Source organism: Plodia interpunctella, chromosome 16 (genome assembly GCF_027563975.2).
Source record: "Plodia interpunctella isolate USDA-ARS_2022_Savannah chromosome 16, ilPloInte3.2, whole genome shotgun sequence".
Classification (NCBI taxonomy): Eukaryota; Metazoa; Arthropoda; class Insecta; order Lepidoptera; family Pyralidae; genus Plodia; species Plodia interpunctella.
The window spans coordinates 867,128-893,625 of record NC_071309.1 but is presented as its reverse complement, the minus strand read 5'-3'; the positions used below and the strand labels follow the sequence as shown (position 1 = coordinate 893,625).

The following is a 26,498-nucleotide window of genomic DNA, read 5'->3' as shown; positions in this document are numbered from 1 at the left end:
ACAGCAGTGTACACTCTACCGCACAGCAGTGTACACTCTACCGCACAGCAGTGTACACTCTACCGCACAGCAGTGTACACTCTACCGCACAGCAGTGTACACTCTACCGCACAGCAGTGTACACTCTACCGCACAGCAGTGTACACTCTACCGCACAGCAGTGTACACTCTACCGCACAGTACAGCCAAATAGCATTTTATAGATCTATCCTTATCACCCATTTCCTATCCTGTGAAGTAAATATAAATCTCAAGCACCAGCTACCAAGGCTATGTCCGATAATCCAGTCGTAAGACATCTACGGGAGGATATTGAGTGGTCCTATTTTAGGGCGGAACCAAACGCTACAGTCAAGTGACTATGATAGGATATTTTAATATCAGGCGTCAACATGCAACTCAGTAATCCCTAAGGCTTGTGACTCATTCGTTGAGTAATTTCCGATTGAGATTCCTATAGACTGACAAAAATTCATTTGGCGCTTGGTCAAAAAGCGAACTAATGTCTACGCTTATAAACGTTCTTATTTAGAACTAAAGTGGCGCCGCTAATGTCAAAAGATCATTGTCAGACTGTCTGCTGACGTCACAGGGGAGGCGCGCGCGCGCAAGCCACGTTGGAATTCCGCGATAAAAATGACTTTTATTCTTCTATTCTACTTGACACATGCAACAACGGATTTCTAAACTTAATGGAATGATTTTGCAATTTTCTTTTATTCTACAACAACTGAAAAATATATCTAACAATCATCAAATTACAAGTGCCATCGAACAAGCAATAGTTAAAGCTACTACTTAGTACATCTCAGCCCTTTTCTGCTTTTCTGCTGAGAATAAACCTTCTTTTACGCTAATCAATTTTATCCAGTGCTAACCTAATCAACGTACAACCTGCGACCTTAATGATGTTTCACCTGTCTGTCGTTGTTCTTTCAACACTTCGTTCCCCTATCCTAGGCTGTCATTCAGTCAGCGTTTTACTCCACCTTCACAATGCTTAGAACGCGATCTGTAACCTGATGCCGAGCATAGCCCGCTCCATGGCTCTCTGTTGATATATATATACATGTATAGTAAAGAAATAATTTCTGTTAAGTCTTAGTTACATGTTTACTACGTCGCTTATAAGTGCATCAAGTTGGTCGCGTGCCGCCTTCAATAATTAAACAGAAAAACGCGTTACGGCGCGCGGCGCGGGCGCACGTTTTTTGCAGAGGCGCAATGCGCATAGCCGGAAACCTATGCGCTTTTTGCATCGAGAGCAATGCCCGTATTAATCTAAGCTATTGGTAGATATCAGGTTGATGGTGAATAGTAAACAGAGGAACTATATGCAGCGCGCTTTTACGTTCGGTTAGCTGCATAATAGAGAGCGTGTATAAGTACCTATATTACAATTATATATGGCTGATAGAAGCGAATTTGCTATGAATTTTCGTTGACATGAATGCGTGGTGCTGAAAATTATATTCCACATTTGTCAAAATCATCAAAATTGAAATAATTCACGCCATTTGTGAAATAGGTATTGATTTTTTTTTAATTAGAAGAACCACCACACGCATTGGACCAGCGCGGTGGGTTAAGGTCCAAGTCATCATGACGTAACAAGCTAAGTTGAGCCAACCTCAAACTCACATGCCTAAGCCCATTCAAATTCAAATTCAAATTCAAATCATTTATTCAGAAATTAGACCTTCAAAGGCACTTTTTCTCGTCAATCTTTATATTTATAGTTATTTCTCACAAGCTACAAACTACTGGCATTTCGGAACGACCACTGCTGAGAAGAAATGCCGAAAGAAACTCATTTGAACAGTGTTGGTCCCTATCATGCCAGACCGAATAATTTAGTCAAAATATATGATACATATACCGACAAGAGCATTCATAGATGAATTAAAAGACAAGGTAAAAGTCATGTCGTATAGGGAGGTAAAATCTATGGCAGGGGAGAGTAGAATGGAAAATAATCCATCGACAAGAACCTTGTTCTTAAAATTGATGATAAAATTGAGAAAACTATGTAACAAGTTTACTCAGAAAACTTTTCTGTTAAGTATCTATGCAATACTACAATAGTTAGGTTTGTGGTAAATAGCTCCCTAACCTGAGCTAGCATTGGTACTTAATTGATGTATTCCTTCGCGTGTCGATTCAAATCCAGACTAAATTCATTCTCGGTGCCTTATTTATAGCAATGAAACGACTCGCAGGTTTGCAATAAATTATGGGTCAGATAAAGGGTGTCACCTTCTGAATGTTGTGGGTGTATGACCTTCCAAGAGAAATACATACATATAATAAACGAATAGTAAATAATCTACTTACATGTGTGTTTTCTTCTGTTTGAGAGTTGACTGACTGAGTAATAAAATGAAGAGTGACAGCTCCTTTTTTTTCATGTTCCCGCGCATTTGCGGTGGGCAGGGAGGGCTATTATCATTAAAATATTTTTTAAAATGTCGGCTCAAACATTCAATTTTTCAGGCCTCCCCTTCTGTCTTCCAAAAGTCTGTGTGGAAGTCTTAATAGGGGAAAATTGTAACCCACCGCGCTGGTCCAATGCGTGTGGTGGTTCTTCTAATTAAAAAAAAAATCAATACCTATTTCACAAATGGCGCGAATTATTTCAATTTGTTTTTGTCGGATACCCGCGATTTTCTCTATCTATACCGCGTCTGCTCACTCGCCTGCCTTATTACCTAGCAAGTATTGCCGCCATAACGCGGGCGCTGACCGAACTTTTTCCAGCCTACACCGTTCTCTTGTAACCCCATTTCGCGGTGGTTTTTCTACCGTCACTCGCTCTGTTGAGCCACTGAAAAAACCCAATAGCGTGCGTCACACTGCTTGCCCAGGCATCCCCGACAATTATAGCAATGCATTATGGCCTATACTAGAAACATGCAATTAAAAAGAACCTTAAATGCTTGCCTCGACTCGTGGCGACTTTTTGTAAAATTACACTTGCATTTTAATCTAAATTTTTAGGGTCCTCTACACAAAATGGCAGGAGATCCTATGCTCGCCATCTGTAATTGAGAATTAACTACATAAAATAGCTGTCTCCAATGCCACGGGTGGGCTTTGGCCTAGTAAAGTAAATGTTTCCTAGGTAGGCTTGCCAAACATCCCGGATTTTCCGAGATGTCCAGTTTCTGAATCAATTTTGGGGCCGTAAAAATATATAGTTTTTTATGCTACCATTTTGTATATGTTGGCTGTGTCCCGAAAATACCATTTTTTAAGATGGCAAGCCTAGTCCAAGGCAATAGGATTGAATCAAAACAGAGATTGCTATTAAATATTGAAGCCATCTCTTCATAGTCGTATTCCTCATGGCTGAGGGTCGTGGTCATTACGTGGAATGAAACACACACAACAACTTTCTTGGCATTATTAATGGATTGGTTTGCCATTGCCTACCAGTGCCAACCAGTGTGCAGGTTTCCTCACGATGTTTTCCTTCACCGGAAGCAAGTGGTGTACAATGTAAAAAAACTATATATGAGTCAGATTGGTATACAAACTCATGTAGCACGGGTAGGATTCGAACCTGGGATCTTTCGATCCACAGGCGGGCGTCTTAATCATTACACCACCACCGCCATAGCCACCTTATATTTCTACAAATTTATTTTGCCCTATTTTACTTCATTAAAAGTTTTATTTTATTTCAAATTTAAAGGCCCAACTGAAAACTAGCGCCGTATTCGATATAGGTACATATTATTATGTCAATTGTAATGGTACAATTATAAATAAGTTGTTATTTTTTTTTTCGAATATAGCTTGATTTTCTTTCTTTCAGATCTCTTCAGCCTCCAACACTGCTCTAAGTGCTTCAGTGTTTTTAAAATTCTTATTATACTTAATACAACCCTTACAGTCAAATCAACTGAATGTCTTTGCTTGCCTTGAGCGGACCTCTTAGAGAAGTTATAAACAAAATTTATTTGCACCTTACCATAATTTATTGAACCATGTTTAATAAATAATTTTACTAAGCAGAATTCTGTGTTAATCTTCCCCCACCTCCCGCGGTAAACCCATCTCTGGTACCAATAGAATTTATTCACAGTACGGAACCCCGCATAAATTCAACTTGCTCGTATAAGTTTTTTGCTTGCCATTTGTCTTCCCAGATACCTATATTCCTCGTTGCTGTAAGGTCGTGGTGATTATGTTGAACTAGCGGCCGTCCCGGCTTCGCTCGGGTAAAACCTTAGGAATCATACTACCTACTTGTCTATAAAAATCCAAAATCAGTTACGTAATTTTAAAGATCTAAGCATACGTAGAGACAGACAGCGAGAAACGACTTTGTTAATTTCTTTTTAAAGTAGCCTGTGTTGTTTGAACGAGGGTCTTTAACTACATGCATAACAAATATCATCAAAAGCGGTTTAACCGTGAAAGCGTAACAGACAGACTCCCGTGGGAATTTTGGGACAAAAATTACTTACCTACCCTATGTGTCATTCCAAGTTATATTATATTATACCTACTTATGTATGTACTACATTTCACAGTATATTTTGCGTGAAAGAGTAACAAATATACTCACAAACTTTCGCAGTTATAATACCTGTTAGTAGGGTTGTTTTCAAAATAATAAAAATTATAGAATCATACAAATTAATTTTTTCGATTTGATTCCGACGACAAGAAATATGTATTTTCTAAAAAATATTTCCAAGAAATTTCACACAAATTGGGGTTTTGGCATAAACAAAGACCAAGAAAACTATATGTAGGTCATGGATTTAGTAAATACTTCGTACAACGTAGCTATGAATTCCATGATGAAAGTATACTTTTTTTTTCGAGTGTCAAAAAATGATATAGAAGACTGGAGTTTTTGGACAAAATTTGGACTTTCTTCGATAGTTTCTGAGGGCATTACATTTCTTACATCTGTTTTAAGTGCGAATTTTCAGAGAACTAATGTTCTTGTATCTGTGCAGAGAACGGAGATTTCCCTCGGACGGCACAACACTAAATGTCACTGTTCAGAGTGTCACTGTCATTTTGATTTGTCATTGTCTAAAGCAATCTCTATAGTCTGTAGTACCTACATTTTAGTGTTGAAAACGATTGTTTTATATCGATAGAAAAGCTGTTTTTTTATAGTTTGGTTGGGTTTTGGGCGGCTGTATAATATCACGTATTTATCGGTTACAATACAGAGTCTAGAGTTACAAAACTTGAAACTTTGAAACCCATATTTAGCTAAACAAAATAATTCACTTTCAAACCAAACACATGACCTTCAAGACACGCGACTCCTGGTTTTGTCTACCCCGTAAAAACAAGACCTAGACCTAGACTAAGGCAACTTTTCTAAGGTATGATCCTAACATTAGTCAAAAATATATCACATAATAATGAAAACATCAACACTTACATTATGTGTAAAGCCATTATACGATAAAACTATCGACATTGGGTTAATAGGCAATCGATTCGATAAGACATCGTGTGTGTTGTGTAATGTAGCAGCACTAGCCATTCATTATATGTTCATTCATTTCACTTGTGTAAATAATTTTTGGTTTATTATTGTTTGATATCCTGCCATTTGAATGCTAATGTTTTCGTTTTATATTATTGCGAAATTTGTCATAAGGAGTACTACTGCTACATAAAGATGTGTGGACGTTTCGTTTACTTATTCATTACATTTTTAAGGTAAGTCTGCTGCAGTGAACGTGACGTAAATTTTCTATTGACATCTGAGAAAGTATATGTAACATTTCGTAATCATTTCAGCTTGGATTATCTTCAACCAGCGAACTTGTTACTTATTCGTAACGTCCCATCAACGGAAGAGCATCCGTTCGACATTATAATATTCACACAGTTCTGGCCACAAACTGTGTGTAAAGAATGGAAAGAACACGACTCGTCTCATACTTGTGCTATGCCAGCTAAGAAAGACTCATGGACGATACACGGCATCTGGCCCACCAAACTTGGCACCAAAACCCCTGCGTTCTGTAACAGGACATGGTTATTTGACCCAGAAGAAATAAGACCTATTGAAAATGAAATGTTGGCTATGTGGCCTAATATAGAAGTTGGTTAGTACTCCATTTTGATAGCATAAACAAAATCGTTGTAATATGAGACTTTCAATTACAAGTATACTAGTAGGTAGCTATTTAACATTTTTTCTCTTTAATATTGTCTGTTTCTGGCTAAAGCATACACACCTATGGAATTCGAGCATGTTTAAATTTTATCATTTATTTGGAACATGAACTTTAGACATAATACTTTTTCACTGCAATATTTAAATTTATAGTATAATTCCATTCAACTTTAAATTTTTCATAAAAATGCAGACAGCTAACACTAATATACTGTCATCAATGTGTTATTTAAATTTTAAATGTATTAATACATGTGTTTCAGAATCACATTACACCCTTTGGTCACACGAGTGGTCCAAGCATGGCACTTGCGCCGCCGTGCTAGAACCGTTAGATTCACAGTTTAAGTATTTCCAGCAAGGACTGATGTGGTTGAAGAAATACTATATTTATGACATACTCAAAGATGCTGGCATTACTCCGTCCGATAGCAAACAATATCGCATTGAAGATATATATGAAGCTGTGGTTAAAAATGTAAGTGCTCGTCCCGCAATTGAGTGTGACAGGGAACAGGGAGCCAATTTTATAGTTGAAGTCAGATTATGCTTCAGCAAGACTCTGCAAATAGTTGACTGTGATGGTATAGCTTTTCTGGATGTGGACCAGGGATCAATTTTGACAAACTGCAATCCCACAATTGGCATTTATTACCTTGAAAATGCTGTGCCGAAATCCCTTTATGTGCAATTTTATAAATTATTATCATGGCTGCAATGGTTTACACTGTAAAATGCATTTTTTATCAGAGTCAAAGATCTTGCAATTTTCAATAACTGAAATTCAAAGTAAATTTGAAGATAACCTTTATTTTCATTTAATTTTCTTTTAAACTCATAAAGATAATGTAGCCATTTTACTGGTATCATTCTTGTGTGTGGTTTAGATTATTTAGATTATAAAATTATACCAAGTGCTACTTCCTACCAATGCCTTGGTTCAATCGTCTATCAATATTTTTGTAAAATTATACATGGTTTATATATGTATACAGATTGTCTAGCCTAATGCAATAAATTACAATCGTGTTTTTAACCTTGTCCCCAGTTCTTAGACTGGGCAGTTATTCTATTTTCAAAATATTGCCTGTGAACTTTTACTTTTTTTTCATGTTTAATTAATTATTAAAATTGACAAAAGAACAAAATTATTTTGTGCATCTTTCAATAGAATAGAAATAATTTAAAAACAGTGCCTAAATTATATAATAACACTAAACTACTGTGGAGTATTAATAGTGCATAATATCATAGAAAATTTCTTTTTGGGAAATTTTGAGATAATTTTATTTTAAGTAATAATTGTAAATAAGATTGATTATCTTCAAATTATTTATGTACTTACTTTTTCAAGGGGTAACTTTTTATTGCCTAGTCATCAGTGTGTATTTAAATAAAAAATATTGGTACAAATAAATATGACAATCTTGATTATTTTTTTCACGTATCTAAATGAAGTTTATGTGGAATTATATTTTACTTTTTATAGATGACTAATTCCAGTTTTTCGTTTTGTGTAAAGATTAATAAATGAATTCCTTACAAATTAAAGACTTTTAAATTCGTATTCTATTGATATATGACATTTTATAAATTGTTTCAAGTTATGTACATACCACATACCTACTTACGATAAGTAGGTAATATCAAAGCACGTCACTGAGAATGATTAATGACACATTCTGAATATTTTTGTATACTAGTTATATGAAATCAGTGTGACATCATACACTAAATATATTATGTATATATTTAGTGTATCATGTCACACTGATTTCGCCGATTTTGCCATTCTACTAATACAATTGTTTTATTGCTAGCAGAATTAAAACGAAATGGTTGAAAAAAGAGAGACCAATACACATTCACATGCTTTATTTCTCGAGCAATTGTTTGACAATTTTGTAACCCCAATAATACACTTGCACGCCTTCGCTTATGAAAAAACATACCCCATAGAGCTAAATAGTGAATTCATAGTTATGACACCACTCTCCCACATGTTCATAGAAATTTAAACTTTATTGCGACCTCTGTAGTCATGTTTTACATTGACAAATCAGCAGTCAGTGCTGTAATCTTGCTTACAGTTCCCGTATTGTCAATGTAAAGTATGTTTACAGTCCACGCCCTAAAGTGCACTTTGCAATGAACATTATATTAGTTGCGTGAAACCGGTTTAAGTCGGCTATATCCGTAATTGCAATTTTGAGTCCAGTACGTAAATTACATTAATAAATTAACAATATATCTACATTGCCAAATATTGAGATAAAGAGTAAAAAAAATGTATTATATTGATATCATATTATTATTATTTATTTATAGTGTTATATCGGTTGCAAGACCTACATTTTCACGTCAGTATGCAAATAGATAAACACATCACTGTATATTAATTAACTTTTAATGGCCCCTAGAGACAATAATGACTGCTGAAGGTACGAGACCTGAAAAAAAATATTAAAATTAAAACAAAAACTATTTGGCTCTCACCAATACACATATGGATTAAAGAACCACTTCAGATTCTAATGGGAAACTTACTCTCCCATTTAGTCAATGATGAAAGTGCCATATATCTTGGAATTTGTGCATCAACACATCCAAAGACATCAGTGTAAATGTCTGCTCCTGCTGATATTAGATTGACTAAATATCAGCTCTGTCTGGCCACCTAGATCTCAGAAAGTGCTTGATGAATATTGTTGAAAATTATATAAAGTTTTTGTGGTACCAGTGCTATGCTATTCATATTTCTACCCGTTGGATACGCGAAACACTAGCTCTAAAATAATTTTCGTCCCCCATAATGGCCTTCGATTTTCTTTCCCGGATAGGCGTATTGAATACTCTTAACTCATGTACGCTACGTCTATAATTTTCCTTGTCTTTGGTAACAAATGATACTTGCCCAATAACTCCAAAGGCATTTCGTAATCTTCACTGGTGAATATTTTCTTGGGGAATGTCGTCATCAGCTTGAAGCTATCCTCCGCTGCGAACTCTTGAGCGTGCATTTGAAGGTATAGTCTGGAAATTGATGACAACAATAATTCTTTCTTTTTCTTTTCGAGTGTGTTTGTTAATAACAGTATAGTCTGAAATTTTATGACAAGTGATGGAGGATATTATGAAGATTACACGCTTGTATGTGAAATAGAGATGAATGGGTAGATGTATTGTACCAATCTACGCATTTTTCTAAAAAAATGTTAGGATCATATTTAAAATCATTACGAATACATTTTGTAACTTGTTGATCATGAAAAGAAAATAATTTCAATACATTTTTATTGTAAAGTAACATCGAGTTGTTTTAAAAAATTAAAAACAATTCTTTTTCAGTATATAGATGTAAGTACTAACTTGACAGCGGCCAGTTGCTCCTTAGCCCCGAAAGTATGCGCCAGCGCCTTCCCGTCCGGCAGCCGCAGCTGTATCCGCGCCTGCGAGTACGAGTGGGCGGGGGCCGTGGCGGGGGCGGGGGCGGGGGCGGGGCAGGGGGAGGGGGAGGGGGGCGCCGCCGGCTGCTGGCCCGACGCTGCCAGTCTGCCATTTACCAAACATGTTTAAATAGCTACAACAAGTGGAACACAGTGGTCCCATTTCTAGGCAAAAGCACCCGCTCACTTTCTATTAACATTACAAGAGATAAATAATACCCTATTGAAAATATTTCTAAATCTACTGCGATTTTGTAGCATGCCTACTGTCGCCCTTCGTCCACATTAAATTAAAATGCACTTTTGGTTAATAATTTCGTTGAAATAGGTGCCTATGGGGAAAATCTATCTAGCTAAGAATTTAAACCATTTAACAACAATCATAGAAGTACTGACTACATATTGTAATGACTACTGTAAAAATACTAACTTTCTAGCTGCTTTGTCCGCCTCAATTTGTGCACGCACTCTTTCCCGGGCTTTCTGGTCCTCAATCTTCTCCCGTTTGCGTTGTTCCACCATCTTCAGCATCTCCTGCTCCTGGAGCCTCTGGCGGGCGTCTTGTATGTCTTTACCGGACTTGATGCGGAGGCGCTCCTTCTCTAGTGCTTCAGCCTACAAAGAATTTAACAAGTTTTGTTTGTTTTATGTTTATTATTAGTAAATATAGTGCATGAGTTGTAGAACTTTCAATACTGCCAGATATTTACATAATATTTTCTCTAAAAAAGCTGACTGTCTTGTATTCAACAAATTAATAAGGTTTATTTATTTATTGAATAATTAGCTGTTGCCAGCGGTTCTGCAGGTGGCAAAAAGTAGCCTGTGATACTCTAATGTTTGGATGGATGCAGCTTCCCAGTTGGGGAGTTATCCACACCAAAAATCACCTCAATACATTGCTCTGTTTTGATGTGATGGATAGACCAAACACACACACTTTCACATAATATTAAGTACGGATATACAGGCAGCCATCATCTGATACCAAGCAATGTTAAAGTCATTTCACTTTATATAGTAGCTTCACTGCTCCACAGGAAGAACAGCATTTTGTAGATTTGTATTTGTTTTGCATCCAATTTTAAATAGTAGTAGAAAATTTGGACCAGTTGTTGTATGAGGCAACTAAAAGACAAAGCCTAGACAATGAATGTTCCCAAAAAGTGTTAAATTCAGACATGCAGCATGGTCATAAAATTTGTCATGATAAATATTTAAAATTTTAATGGTCATATTTTATGCAGACACCATGCCTTGCCTAGTGTCACAGCTGAGGACGAAACTGGGAAAACACAAGAAATCTGTGTCTCTTACACAGAGTATTATCTCCTCAATCATCCTAACTTAAGTAAAAGAGCAATCTTAACATTTTCAACAAGAACCAGATAATTATAATAAGTACCTTTTCTCGGTCTTCTCTCTCTTTCCTCTTTTGTTTCATTCGCTCTTCAAGCAGCGCCAGTTGCGCTTTCTTTTCTTCTTCAGTCAATGGTTTTTTCTCTTCAGTAGATTCTGAGAAGCTGCTGTGATTGGTTTTTGCCGCGTGAAACTCCATTTCGTCCTGGTTCTTGAACAATTTTCCACATTCATCGCATTTGAAGGATTTAGCTTCGGCCTGGACATCGGTGTTAGATGTAGCGTTTTCGGAAGTAGTGGAGGAAGAAGCGGGGGCGCCGGATGCGAGCGTGTGTCCAGTAGCTTCCATTGCGGGGTCGTCCGCGTGAGCCAGAAGCCACTCCATAGCTGGCTCAACCCCTTTGTAGTTAGTTACTGCCAGAGCTTTCTCACTAAAATCCGGAATTTCGATTATAACCTATGTAGACAATATAAACAAAAATATTCCATCAAACTTTACTTACGCTCGTTCCTTGGAGAATCCCATTTCTATAAGAGTTTCTATTTCTGCCATCCTAAGTATTTTTGTAACAGATTCGATAACAATAATTTACTTTTTATCCATAGAATTTTCGACAATAATTTCACTGATCATCATCAAATCAATCAAACCTGTCTGACGAATGTCAAAATTTGTAAAAATATTGACAGTGACACATGTACCTTTTTTATCAACTTCTATTTTGACAATGCCAAACAGGCTACCTTCAAATCAAACTGATATAAAAAATTGCGACGGGGCGGTAAAATTGAAAATATTTCTCATTTGGATAAATGAAATGAATAGGTTCTGAGATAAAAACAAAGCGTGTTCATTGTTAGTTAATATTAATAAACAACATGATAGCAACGAAGAAATATGGTAAGCGCAAAACTTTACAAAACAGTGACCCAGGGAAAATATTGGATTTGGTTATGAGTTTGGAAGACGAAATATGCGCAGACTTACAAATTAAAGTTAACAATTATGTGAGTATTTAATTGTTTTATTTAGGTAGACACCTAATTAGTTACCTACATATGTAGATTTTCACATTAAAAGAGTATCAATAACAGAATAGAATAAAGAAAAGAAACATCGGTGGTTTCCAAGCACACCCACCCGTGCATGAGAACCACGGTCACAGATCCTATAGTATTCAATAAGCAACTGTTTATTTATATAATCGTAACTATGGCGTTTCATAGCAAATGCAATTAACTTGGTTAATATGACTTAGCTGATCGAAGAATGCGAATCGGAAAGTGTATTGCAAGTCGTGGTGAACAGCGAGCGGATGGAGGCGTTTATTGAGGCAGTGGGGGGTTCCGCTTTGCCCAGGAAGATGAAGATCAATGTGAGTGCTTTGTTCCGTCTTTTCATGTATTCCCGGTTACATTCTGAGCGGTGAGGCACTAAAGCCTGGAGTTCACGCAAAAAACAGTGATTATGTTAGCCGGCCGCCTGCCTGACGTTCCCTCTTTGGGAATGCTACCATTACCCATTAGGTATATATAAGGCTTAGTGTCCTTAGTCACCGGTACGACATACACGAGAACATGACTGGCCCAAGGAGGATATGGAGTGGTCCTATTTTAAAGTGGGACCACACGCCACGAGAGCTTCATTCATAGTTCATTATTCAGCGGATATAGACCTAGGTACTGTCTCATTTCAGTCTACTAGTAAGATATGGAAAAATATATATTTGGCGTTCGTCGTCTCAGTATGGACGTAACATATGTCTAATGTTATTGTGACTCCGATAAAAACCGTTACACTTTTTCAAAATTTTCTGTCTCGAGGTCCCGTTCGCTCTGGTCAGTGCCCCCGTCACATCAACAAGTAACAGACTTAGCCCTTCCTTATAGGATAAAATGGCCACTACAGTTAAAATCGACTTCTTTCAATATTTACAGATTTCACAAAAATTAGTAGATGTTATAAAACTTGGGAATGAAATAACTGACTTCTTCAGCAATTTCGAAGCAGATTTTCAGGGCATCGTATCACCGGTAAGTTTGTATTTAGGTATATCTTAATAATCACACTATGGTCGCATCAGCGCGTTGTCATCAATCTTCATCGAAATATGTTAAAATAATTATTTTAACATTATATCACCGTGAGCTAAATACGTAATTACTATGTTTTTTGCTTGGTACGAAAACAAAAGGGTACGCGATGATATAGAAAAAAAAATGTAATGGATGACAAAGTTTACGCGGGCGATGTCGAGGAAAAAGCTACCTATACAATAATTCTTAATTTATCACACTTACTATAGGTAATTAAACAAACTATAGTTTGTACAATATAGGTTGATATCTGTGACAGACCGATGTCAACTGGTATGTAAATATTACTTATTTGACAAACAATAGACAGATTTTTAAAAAATGCTAGGTATACATATTATCTATTCATGATAAAGAGTGGAGGGAAACCTTTGTCCAGAAGTGTGACACAGATGGCTCTAAATAATAAAACAAAATAACAATAGATCTACGTAGATACCGGGAAAATAGAGCAAATATTTGGTAATAGTCGATGTGTTTTCTTTGTACGATTTTCTCAGCGGAAACGTTAGGCATTATCCATGATTTCAGTACCTCTCAAAAGAGCAAATCAAGAGGCGGGTAGTGCTACACCCTATAACGGACAAGCCGTTCGCGTCCATCGTGTGCGTGATCGCGCCCAAGATCTTGGAGGAGAGGGTCAGTGGCGTCATTAACGAGTGCTACATGTGAGTTTTCAACTTGAAACTACATATAGTTAACTAATTTTTGCCTGCAGCGTCGCCCGCGTTAATTTCCCACGGGAAATGTATTCTTCGCGGATGAATACCCCTGTTTTTCCCTGTTCCTATCTAAAATGTTATTTAATTCTTCCTCTTTTTGACCTTATCCCACTCATGTGGGGTCGGCACAGTACACAAGTTCCTTCCATTTCGTTCTGTCATTTGCCATATCCATTGACACTCCTTTCCTGTTCATACTATCCTTGACACACTCCATTCATTTCATCTTAGGTCTTCCTCTATTCCTGGAACCCTTTACTTCTATCTGTAATTCCCTTTGAGTGATGTGATTTTGTGTTTTTAATATATAAGGTTATTCAAGTTATATCATCAGATTACAAATACTGTCCAACTCTGCATAACTTTTCGCAGGTTCGCATGGCCGACTTTGAAGAAAACTATTTGCTATGAATACGAATGCACTCTGAAACAGAAGTGTCAACAACTCCTACGTGTAGCGCGGCGGCTGTTCACGCAAGTAAGACGTTGGAAGTTGACATTAGGACAGATAATGCAAGTTAATCACGTGGTCCAATCAGTTTAGGTTTCACAACTGTCTTGAAATTACGCTCATGTGGTAGGAGCAAGAGTCTAGCGGCAATATGCAGAATTTTCAATGAAAGACCTAGGCGGTCTTTTATTGATAATTCTGCATATTGACTGTAGCGATGCGTTTTCGGCGCTTTCTCTCTAAATTTATAAAGACCAGAGACTGGCCGAATGAGATCTGCATCACTGTCGCGGCAGAGGCACGGGGCCATGTGTAAATTAGAAACTTCGGATCCCAATCCAATCTTATCATGCCTATTTCTCAATATTACCATTATTTTTAAATAAGTATTATCAGAAACAAAATACAATTCATATCGAATAGTATGTGAAGTTAGATTTTCTGGCCACATTTTGTTTTGACGCAAGGTGGCGTCCCTGGAGACGCTACTGCGCATAGCGGTGGAGCAAGCGAAACTGCTCACAAAAGCAGAGTACTGCTCCGTGATGCTGGTGGATGTGGAGAAGATGGAGCTCGTCGACTCGTACTCCATCAAGCTGAATTTGGTACTTCTATTATTTCTTTGACTATCATAAAACATAATGATATCTGAAAGGTTTCAAAAACTTGTGTGTTGTCGTGGTCAGTGACACCACCACTGGTGTCATAGCTTATACTTATCCATAAGCTGTGACAGGGGGTCACGCGGTGACCACTTCAAACAGCAAAAAGGCATGTGGGCCGCATGCCTGCTTGCCTGCTCAGTAGCCATCATTTCAGCTTACACCCACTGCTCTCTCTTTTACTCTCACTCTTTTTGTACGCTATCCTTCCCTGTCCTGTGCTTCTCTCATCTACCCAAAATGAAAAAGGCGTACTAGTTGCGAGCAGAACCCAGTCATAGTGTCACCAACCCATTGTATAGTGTCACCAATATCTATTGAAGGGGGGGAAGGAGCAAGTGGAGCGGCGGTTCCCGCTGAACATCGGGGTGGCGGGGCAAGTCATCCAATCGGGGAAAGTGATCAACGAGAGGGACGCCAAGCGCTCCACCGCCTTCGACGCGAACATTGACGGATTGCCTGGCGTTGAAAGCAAGTATGAAAGTTTGGTATATTCTTCTTTCTGTAGGAGTATTCAAGGGTAGAAAAAAAGAGGAGACGCCTTATTGCCATTTCTCTAAAAAATTAAGGTAATATACGCTGGGTAGAAGCAGACGAGTGTCCGTCGCTATATCGCCCCTACATCTATGCACTTGAGAATTTTCGAAATTATCTATCGACCGGCTGGTTTAGTGTACACACGAGTACTTGTCACTGAATGGAGGTAGTGGATTGGCAGTTGCCTTTAGATAACATGAATAAAATTTAACATCAGTGCTAGCAAAATACACCCGATATGGAATGACTAGTAACAGGCGATCCGATTAAGCTGACGCTGAGCCTGATCGTCCGAGAGAAAGGAACACACGTATTTTATAGAAAAGGCGGCCTGCCTTTTGCTATAAAATACGTGTCCTGCTTCTCTTTATTTTGGTATATCTATATCCCATTCTGTCGGTCTGCGTCTGACAAATCGAATCGTCTGTTGCACACACTTTCATTCCAGGGCAATCCTCTGCTTCCCAATCCGCGAACAGACCGGCATCATAGGCATCGGCCAGCTCATCAATAAAGTAGGAGACCCGTACTTTGATGCCATGGATGAGGAGATGGCGCTAGCCTTCAGCATCTACTGCGGCGTCTGCATCATGCACTCTGTGGTCTACCAGAAGATTCAGGAGGCGCATATCAGGAACACCTTGGCCAATGAATTGGTCATGTATCATATGAAGGTGAGGGTGCAACTTAGTTATCCAGCAGTCTGCTGGATCCTGTGTCATTGGTGTCAAAAGCTTTCTTCTTTTAGTATCTTTTTAAATCATCGCCATTTAAAGAATGAATATCGAAAAGCTCTAGTTTCAAAGAAGCTCTTCGAATTCCGAAAACATTATCAGAAATTTTTACGCGTTGAAGAGATGGCTGCAGCTATGTGGTCACAAGACTGCTCCGACATCTGACTTACGTGACGGTTCAAAAGCCAGTCAGTTCCTGAAATTAATCCTTTTATATAGGTTTTAAAAATGCACAAATTTGCAATACAAATCAGTATGAGTCATAAACTGGATATAGTATTAAGAGATAGTAGGCCCTCAGGTTTCTTTTAACGTGTAAAACAAGGTGGGCGACGCGGAAGTGACGCGGCTGCTGGAGTGCACGGGGTTCCACACGCACCCGCACCTGTCGTCGCTGCACTTCAACCCGCGCGCGCTGCCCATGCGCGAGCTCACGTGCTACGCCATGAAGATGTTTTTGGATCTCGGCTTCGACAAAAGGTATCTGAAGGCTTTCATCATCGTCAGTCTCAGAGAGGGCAATCGCTAGACATATGCCTTTATCAAAGATTTCCAGCTTGTCCTACCGAGCAGATTGTAAAAGTGTATCCATGGAAAGAATTACAAAGTGGTGATTCTCATAGGCGATCATAGGTACAGCTAAACGTGCCTTTCGAGTGTCGCAACTCTTATGCCACATTTACACTCAGCCCTATTGGGCAGGAAAGTGAGCATCCGAGCAACACGATCGAGTATGTAAATACTCGCGCTGTCACTGGCACTGCCCGGCACGCAACTTTATTAAATTGAGCAGGTAATATGGGATGACTTATACTGATCGGACATAATGCTGTCGAACCAGCAACCTCGACGAGATCGACGTCAGCCATTTTTGCGAGTTGATAAATAAAGAGAGAGAGAGAGAGAGAGAATAAGAATATGAAGGCTGAGTGTGAATGCTCACTCGCGTCGTTATTGCCGCATAAGTATTTAGGGAAATATTTCCGGAAGCGGCAGGAGAAGAGGCAGTGGGTTGAGTGTAAATGTGGGGTTAGCTCTGTGAGTTTCGCAACTCCTACTTGCGCAACTGTCCACCTACGGGATAAAGACGTGACACTGCATCACATGTTTTCTAATTTATGATTCGGCGACGATTTGAGCAGGTTCAACATAAACATCCAGAAGCTGGGCCGCTTCATCCTGTACGTGAAGAAAGGGTACCGAGACGTGCCCTACCACAACTGGCTTCACGCCTTCAACGTCGCGCAGTGGGCGTACGCCGCACTCGTCAACTTCAAACTGGTTTCCACTGGATATATCAAGTGTGTACAGTGTAGATACAAGTGTACTTAATAGCTCTTAGGGTCAGTTTTATTTTATCCCCAAATCTGAGTGGTACAATTCAAAGTTAAATAAAGTGGGTAGGTGTGAAATAAAATAAATTCTGAAACTTTACTGTTAGACGCTGATCATGAGATGGTCCGACGAACTGTCGGCCTTTTTGACGCTTTAAAAATACATTTTTCAGCGACTTGCAAGGTCTGATGTACCTGATAGCGGGACTGGTCCATGATTTGGACCATCGGGGGACCACCAACAGCTTCCACATACACGGACGTAAGTACTCCACTTAATCGTCAGATATCGGCTAATCAAAGGGTCGCCATGTATTATTGGAGTTGTCTTATAAAGGACTCGTCTGCATACCTATTTTATCCAGATGTAGCTAGAGCGTCTTATGTTCTTTATATCAAAAAGTTCTTAGCAATGCGTGTTCCAGTATTACATATAGCTACACAATGGAACCATTGGGGAAACCGCTAGGGAATAATGAACTTTATTCTCAACATCACAGAGACGACACTCGCCGCGTTATACTCCAGCGAGGGCAGCGTTATGGAGCGCCATCATCTGGCCCAAGCTATGTGTATCCTCAACACGGAGGGATGCGACATCCTGCAGTCGTTACCGAGGAGGGACTATGACAGAGCTATCCTCATGCTGAGGGATTATATCCTTGCGTCTGATTTGGCTACGTATTTCAAGTAAGCTGAGATGGTTATTTATTCCCTTATGTGTTGTTACACAGGATCATATGTAGGTAGTATAGGGTCATACATCTTCTGCCACCTGGGGCGTAGAACATATTGGGCAAACAGTTCCGACAACACATCTATAGGTTAAGTTGACTTTTGTATCACAACTTACCTGCCTTCTTACGTTTATGTGTTAAAGTGAAGAAAATAATTGTTGGCTGGCAACATTTGGCAACGTTTGTCAACCATTCTTGACCATTTTGGTGTAGCAATGGCAAAAAATTTTAATAGTTTGTTTAAAATCAGTTTTTTTTTTCACTTTCATGACAGACTGTCCCTCTGGTTGTGTTGATGGTTGCGCTGATTGAAACAGATGTAGGCACCTTTCGTAGGAATCTGAACGAGTATAAACAAATAGCGCAGGACTTCCAGAAAGGCAACAGGATACACGTGGCGTGCCTGCAGTCGCTGCTCATGAACGCGGCCGACCTCAGCGACCAGCTCAAAGACTGGGGCAGCGTCAAGAAGACCGCGGTAATTTATAAATTCCAATTTGTTTATTCAACTTAGGATGATAGACATCACTATTGACGACGACCTCGGTGGCGCAGTGGTAAAGTGCTTGCCTCTGAACCGAGAGGTCCCGGGTTCGATCCCCGGTCGGGTCATGATGGAAAATGATCTTTTTCTGATTGGCCCGGGTCTTGGATGTTTATCTATATATGTATTTGTTATAAAATATAGTATCGTTGAGTTAGTATCTCATAACACAAGTCTAGAACTTACTTTGGGGCTAGCTCAATTTGTGTGATTTGTCCTAATATATTTATTGATTTATTGACGTCAAGTGTACTGACGACTTTTAAAGCGCAAGTGAAGAATCGAAGCCACATACTTCACCGCAGCAAAACTGGACTAACGTGGACGAATATACAATTATTTATAACTAGCGGTCCGCGATGGTTTCGCTCGGGTGAAACATAACAAATTGTAGACCTAAACCTTCCTCGGGAATCATACTATCTATTGGTGAAACCGCATGAGAAACCGTGCAGTAGTTTTTGAAATTTATCGCGAACAGTTAGACGCAGCAAAGGTCTTTATTTTATAATATGTAAGTAGGATTAAGATATTAAGGATGTCATAATAAAAATTAGCTTTTTTAAAAAATATACGATAATGATAGTTGCGATTCGATTTGAAATGTTGAACCGAAAAAAAGTAGAATAGAACTAGTAGCAGTGTCCTGTAGCTGGTGTGGCCGGCAGGCGGCGGTGCTGACGGAGTTCTTCAACCAGGGCGACGTGGAGAAGAGCCGCGGCGACCTGCCCGCCATCATCATGGACCGCGACAAGTGCATCATCCCCGAGCTCGAGATACAGTTCCTCACGGCCGCCTGCATCCCGCTCTTTGAGTTAGTGTTATACAGGGTCTAACGAAACACCTATAATGTTATGGACCAGGTGATTGGTTATAACATTATTAAAAATGCCCGGCCACTTTGAATATGATGGTCAAGCAGATTCGGGTGAAATAAATTGAACTTTAAATTGAACTGTCATTAATTAATTACATGGTCCATAACATACATAATTTTACTCCGTTCTTTCTTACAAAGCTGTAGTAAACAATCTTACCCTGTATTTTTATAAATTACGCAACTTATCATGCTCGTAAATGGATCTAAACCGTCTAGATTCTAAGCTCTAGAGCATAAAAAGTAACTTTTTTTTCAAGAGCGTGAAAATAAAATGTCATACAAAAGGAAAATGCTTTAGAGTATTTTTTTTTTAATATTTGCTGCATACACATTAGACGTACACTCCAAAAAAGTGTCAGTTTTAAACTGACATTAAATATAAATAAACAAACCAAAAAACTGAAGAAACTGCTGAGAACAAAGATATATTTTCATGTCCGCAGATTACTCGGACGCATGTTGCCGAAAGCTGCGACATGCACTAAGATTATTGAGAACCACATCGAGAGATGGGCGGCCGCGAAGCCTATATTCGCTGAGGTGAGTTGTTTTTATTCCAGGTTTTACCAGGAACAAGATTTGACTAGATTACATTCTAAAAATATAGTTACTGTTATAATATACTTAATGTATTTTATTTTCTGAGACTAGCTTACCCTGTGATACTGTTGTTCCGTTGTCTATAGCTCCTGTGGTACTCTATGTTTGATATCGGGTTGTTAGCCGTGAAACCGTGACAGAATTTTGCATTTATAATATTATAGCGGCACGTTACGGCTCCGCTCGGGTAAAACCTAAATACAAGAAGTGGTCAGAAATAGAATTAGTCATGTCCAGAAGAGGACGTCACAAGTAGTTGTCACGCCTAAACGAACTAAAACTTCGTTAGGAATCCGATCCGTGAAAACCGTCCATAGTTTTTGAGTGTTTGACAGTGACACACGCGAATTTATTTATACAGACAGACGCGACAGGGGGTTCTTTTTATATATAAGTATATTTTGTAGGTCCCGCCGACAGCAGGTCTGTCTGTGCTCCTAAGCCCAGAGTTGGACAACCTGATCGAGATCAATATGAAGGAGATGGAGCGATTGAAGCTGGAAGCCGAAGCGGCCGCAGCGGCTGAAAACGCTTGATTTGTTACGTGTTCCATTACCTATATGTCGGAATGAAAGACTCGACTTAAATCATAACTTTATTCATAAAAGTTGACGAATGCTTTAAATTTGGTTATGTTATGTCCCTGTCTCTCTTCCCAATATTTGATGAAGGAGTAGTCTGTTTTATTCAAAATATTTGTGTACTTTTCATAAGTAAGACAATACGTTTAGAATTTGAATCTAGGTTTCATAAAACATAGATATTAAACAAGCTTAGGATAGTAATGGATTTGTGAATTTTTAGAACAAATTTAATATGCTATAACATGTGTATTGTTTTTCATTCCGTTAACGTACAAATAAATTATGGTTAGTTAATATGTTAAAATTCTGTGTTTTACGTAGGTTACTTAATGGACATAGGATACGATCTTTATTTTGAAAAAAAAAAACAAAATTAAAAATGTCTTGACACATTGATTTTAGATTTATACAATTTTGAAAATTTACTCTATTCTGGCAGAAGTATAAAACTAAAATATTTGCGACTGTTTTCTGTATGTTTTATAGTTATAACCATATATAATTTTATATATTATATTTTGATAAACAAATTATAGTTATTTATTCGGCGATTTTTTTATTGGTGAAGTAAAATTTGTTGTCGTGTACTTAATTAAAATTTAAATAAAAGTTATAAGTAAGGATTGAATTTTTATTTCCATTATTATACATATCTACTTAAATAACATATCTAATAAAAGATTAATATAGATTCCGGACTTGAAATAAATTAGAGTATATAGCCTTATACATAAATTAATACCTGACCCTTTTGTTATTCAGAAAAAAGTTAAAACATACTTTTAGCTAAAATATGTTTTGTCTATTTCTGTAAATTTCAAATTTAAAAGTGACCAAACATATTTTAGCTTAGAGTATGTTGTAACTTTGTTATGAATAACGGGCTAAATGTTTGTCGCTAATTTTAAAATTTGTTTTATATAGCACCTAGTTTTTTTGTGCGTAAATACATATACTATCGTGCTATAATCGTGATGTAATCTAGGATTTGCAATTTGGATAACAACAAAACATATTACACACAGTAAATAGAATTCATGTAACGTAAAATATTTGTACAATGCCATTATCATTCCGGAAATATTTAAAATGCAATTATTTTATCGTTTATTTAAATGCAAACTGCTAATTAAAAAATATAGGTGCCATTTTTTGTAATAGTTAACAAAAATACATTATTAAGAGGTCCGCGCCTTCGCTTGACCCACCTTGAGAATACATTTGAATTTTTACATCAGGTAACACTACTTACTACAAGTACTGCAATAACGCAATTGACTTACCTTAAACGTACTTGCAATATAAATTTTATATTTGCCTTGCGAACGAACGCGTCGTTACTGGGTGAAAATTCAAAGCGTACTGACAAGTACGATCATAGTGACGTCACAAGGTGTTGCCACTCAATGACATGTATAGGCCGATTGCAGGACTTTAGTGTTACCTTAGGTAAAAATTCGAATACATTATCATGGCGGGTCAAGCTTGAGCTGGACTCCAAATATCCGTTTTTTATCCTTCGGGGGGTGGGGTGGGGGGGGAAGGCTATGTTTTAAGTACTACACTGGTACAAAATGGAATTAAATTTAAAAATAAATACATCAATGTCCAAAATCATGTTTTGATGTACACATAGTTTCTTTCCTAGAGACAATCACAATATTTCACGATTTTGAAGTGAAAACTTTTTGTGATGTGTTAAAGGGTGAATTCTACGACAGTTTGAATGCGGCGTGTAGCGTTTTATTAGCGTCGCTCTCATTATGGTATTTTTTTAATAAAGAATATATTTTTTAAATTAAACAGTAGGGGAGACCGGGGATGGTTGACTATAGGGGTAGGTGGACTAATCGTCGAAAACACTCCGGCATCACGTGTTTCGTGACCTTCAATCAGGCGCAAGGATCGAGCCCAGCGCCCCGCTCAGTCGTACGAAGTGGCGTGTTGCCGACGCGCGTCGTTTTTGTGTGGTGCGGAGAAATCGAATTTTGACCAACGTAAGTATTATTTTCCTACTTCCCACTTTTTGTTGTCACATGTATAAATACGTTGTGAAGTTTATTGTTCGTATTTCACAGATAGTTTTAAGGATGGTCAAACCGGTAGCGGCATCGTGGATCGGGTCGGGAGGTTCCCTCTATTGTGGTTGAGCTTCGCGATGGCTGACTCACGCGTCAACTCGTGAACGGGTGCTGCCGGGGGAACTGGTCAGCTCGATCTTTTATTAAAAGTTTTTTTTTGTTTGGTTAATTATACATATATATATAAGTATATATATATTTTCCTTTCATCGGCACTTGATCACAATCATAATATGTTTCAGTATACCTTTTGACCATGTACTTTATTATGTACTTAATGTTATATTACTGATAAAAAATTATACATAAATTTATATATAAAAAATGGTAAGGCATAATAGGGACCAACACTGTTTGAATGAGTTTCTTTCGGCATTTCTTCTCAGCAGTGGTCGTTCCGAAATGCTAGTAGTTTGTAGCTTTGGTAAACATCATTTAATTTAGATTATGACGTGAAAAAGTGCCTGTGAAGGCCTAATTTCTGAATAAATGATTTGATTTTGATTTTGATTTTGGATATCTCTTTCCGATGCATAGCTTTATTTTCTGTTAAGCATGTTTGTTTAGGATATGCATGCGATCAAAATCTAAAATGGCGTCTGGGGCTTATTGACTAGTTTTCTATGGGGCTGGTAGACTAATAAGTCAACCAACCCCAATAAACCTAACAGATAACAAATTCATTATGTCTTGATTTTGAATAATTTCTTTTGTTACAGAAAATGAGAACATATAAGAGAAAAACAACTAGAGCTGATGTACCCCAAAATATAGTGGAAAGAGCTTGCCATAATGTAATTTTTGATAACATGAGTATTAATTCCGTATCTAAACAGTTCGATATTCCATATAAAACATTGCATCGATATGTGTCCAAATTAAAACAAAATCAAGAAAGTAATCCAAGCTTATCACGAGCTGAGTTAACTCTAGATTCTGTAGGGTACAAAAAAAATAGACAAATATTTACTGCTGACGAAGAAGAGGCTCTCGAGGATTATTTAAAGACATCTTCTGATATTTATTTCGGTTTGACGCCATACAAAGCACGTAAATTTGCTTACGAGTTTGCAGAAAGAAATAGTAAAAACGTTCCGGAGTCATGGAAGATTAAGAAGGTAGCTGGAGAGGATTGGCTCGGAAATTTTCTAAAACGGCATCCCACATTATCAATAAGAACACCTCAAGCCACAAGTTTATCCAGAGCCACTTCATTCAACAAAACGAATGTGGGTGACTTTTTTAAAAATCTGAAAACAGTTTACCAACGCTTGAATCTGGGTCCAGGGGACATCTGGAACGTTGACGAGACAGGTCTAACCACAGTTCATGTCCCTAACAGAGTGATAGCACGCCGTGGTGTGAAGAACTTAGGTCAAATTACTTCTGCTGAACGAGGCGCGTTGGTAACAGTTGCAGTGGCAGTTTCAGCACTTGGCAATATGGTTCCTCCATTTTTTATATTTCCGCGAGTTCATTTTAAGGATCATTTTGTACAAAGTGGGCCTGTAGGTTCAGATGGCGATGCTAATCCATCTGGGTGGATGAAAGAGGAGAATTTCATAAAATACGCTAGACATTTTGTTAAATATGTCAAACCCAGTAAAGAAAAACCTGTACTCTTATTGTTAGATAACCACGAGTCGCATTTATCTATAGAAGTTATTGATTTTTTCAAAAACAATGGAGTGACAATTCTCTCGTTCCCTCCTCATTGCAGCCATAAACTACAACCCCTTGATAGAAGTGTTTACGGGCCACTGAAAAAATATTACAACAAAGCAAGTGATAACTGGTTGGCTAGCCATCCTGGCAAAACGATCACAATTTATGATATACCAGGATTAGTAAAAACTTCTTTACCTCTGGCTGCTACCATTGAAAATATACAGTCTGGTTTTAGAGTATCCGGTATTTCACCACTCAATGAAAATATATTTTCTGAATCGGAGTTTAATGGAGCTTATGTGACGGATAGGCCAGTGCCAGTATCACAAGATATTGCTGGTTCTTCGACGGCTAGGATGAACGTAAATGCTATACCATCAGTGCCAGAACAGAATATCGACAGTGCAGGGCCTTCCAGAGCTGAGCATTTGATCACCCTTCCGAATTCTGCTGTACCATTCGATAATATGGTTGATATTGAAAGTACTTCAGAAGAACCAGTTGTTTCAAGTGAATTGTCTACTGCTTTACCATTACACTCAAGATCTGCTAGTACTAATTGCGAATCACCTTCAATTCTTGAACAACCTGAATTAGGAGAAGAGCTCAGTTTACAAATACCCGAAAGTGAATATCAATTGGAAAAACACTCAAGTGTGACTCCACCGTCTTCAACTTCTGATACCCCTTTTACTTCTTTTATTCATCCAACAGAGATAATGCCCTTTCCTAAAGCTCCAGCTCGTTTAGAAAATCGAAGAAGTATACGCAAACGTAAAAGTACTATTTATACAGACACGCCTGAAAAAGAAAAACTTATGGAATTAAAACAGAAACAATCGTGTACAGAATATTTGAAGAAGAAAAAAACTGAAAAACTTACACCTAAAAGTCAGGAAAAGGGAAAAGGAAAATGTAAAGGGAAGGTTAAGGGTAAGGGAAAAGGTAAGGGAAAAGGCAAGAGTGGTAACAAAGGAGCTAACAACAAAAATAAAGATAATGATGCAGCAGCTTCAGATGAAAGTGATGATGATGATGACACGATTTGTATAGAATGTACTGAATCGTATTCTGTTAGTCTTCCTGGAGAAGAATGGATTCAGTGTATTACCTGTAAACTATGGGCTCATTCAAAATGTGCAAAAGGCAATTTAATGTTTTATGAGTGCAAAAATTGTGATACTGATGAGGAAAATTAATTTGAAAGTTCCTAAAAGAGACTGAAATAAAGTAAGATACTTCATTATAGGAGTCAGATTTTTTGGTAAATATTACAAGACTAGAAGCGAGAAAGACAAGACTGATTACTGTCTCAGTATTCATAATTAGATTTAATTAAAATTGTTACTTTATATGCCATGATCAGTTAAAAAATGTTTTGTTTAAGATTGAGTTTCTTTATGTTAAATTTTGTGAAAATAAGGTTTTCATCTGGATTGCAGAAGTTATTATGATTGTTAATTTTATTAGTTTTTTTTACTAAGTTACCTGATATTTTTATTATTAAATACTTCGATACTGAATTGTTAGATACGTTTGCTTGGTAAATACTACAAAAAAAGTACAAGACTGATTATTATGAAAGTAATTATTAGATTTAATGTGCCATGTGAAGTGGTGAAAAGATTTTGTTTACGTTTGAGTTAATTTATGTTCTTAATTGTTGTTCAAATAAGAAGTGTTCCATCTGTATTAAAGAGGGTTAATGTGATTATTAATTTTGTAGCTTTATTTTATTTTCTAAATTAGATTTCTCTAATTTGTGTTGATAAATCATCATCGTCAGTACCATAGGTCAACTTACCCCCTGAATGTGGTCAACATACCCCGTGTTTGGGGTAGATAGGCTAAAGGTAAGAGCTCTTAAAAAATCTATAAATATCTAATTAAATGTTAATATAT

General features: G+C 37.7%; 4 protein-coding genes across 4 annotated transcripts; 3 read left to right on the top strand and 1 right to left on the bottom strand.

Annotated features, from left to right (window-relative positions):
• The first annotated feature begins 5,490 nt into the window (after positions 1-5,490).
• On the top strand, positions 5,491-7,706 carry RNaseX25 (Ribonuclease X25). The gene is made up of 3 exons (XM_053756517.1): positions 5,491-5,697; positions 5,779-6,089; positions 6,424-7,706. Exons 1-3 carry the CDS (start codon positions 5,657-5,659, stop codon positions 6,891-6,893), a joined length of 822 nt encoding a protein of 273 aa, XP_053612492.1. The 5' UTR covers positions 5,491-5,656; the 3' UTR covers positions 6,894-7,706.
• Positions 7,707-8,018: 312 nt separating this feature from the next.
• LOC128676415 (uncharacterized protein) lies at positions 8,019-11,639 on the bottom strand. Its single transcript, XM_053756516.2, has 6 exons — positions 11,469-11,639; positions 11,012-11,396; positions 10,037-10,221; positions 9,530-9,712; positions 9,075-9,193; positions 8,019-8,610 (listed from the first exon to the last, which is right to left on the bottom strand). The coding sequence occupies exons 1-6, from the start codon at positions 11,516-11,518 to the stop codon at positions 8,567-8,569; spliced, it is 966 nt and encodes a 321-aa protein (XP_053612491.1). The 5' UTR covers positions 11,519-11,639; the 3' UTR covers positions 8,019-8,566.
• A 77-nt stretch (positions 11,640-11,716) lies between these two features.
• On the top strand, positions 11,717-21,458 carry LOC128676409 (cGMP-dependent 3',5'-cyclic phosphodiesterase-like). Its single transcript, XM_053756507.2, has 16 exons — positions 11,717-11,973; positions 12,225-12,341; positions 12,904-12,999; positions 13,594-13,730; positions 14,157-14,262; positions 14,703-14,840; positions 15,221-15,372; positions 15,883-16,108; positions 16,494-16,648; positions 17,311-17,469; positions 17,676-17,764; positions 18,003-18,192; positions 18,576-18,717; positions 19,452-19,597; positions 20,107-20,203; positions 20,671-21,458. Exons 1-16 carry the CDS (start codon positions 11,845-11,847, stop codon positions 20,797-20,799), a joined length of 2,208 nt encoding a protein of 735 aa, XP_053612482.1. The 5' UTR covers positions 11,717-11,844; the 3' UTR covers positions 20,800-21,458.
• Positions 21,459-22,491: 1,033 nt separating this feature from the next.
• LOC128676410 (uncharacterized) lies at positions 22,492-26,488 on the top strand. Its single transcript, XM_053756508.2, has 2 exons — positions 22,492-22,844; positions 23,648-26,488. Exon 2 carries the CDS (start codon positions 23,651-23,653, stop codon positions 25,793-25,795), a length of 2,145 nt encoding a protein of 714 aa, XP_053612483.1. The 5' UTR covers positions 22,492-22,844; positions 23,648-23,650; the 3' UTR covers positions 25,796-26,488.
• The last annotated feature ends 10 nt before the right edge of the window (positions 26,489-26,498 follow it).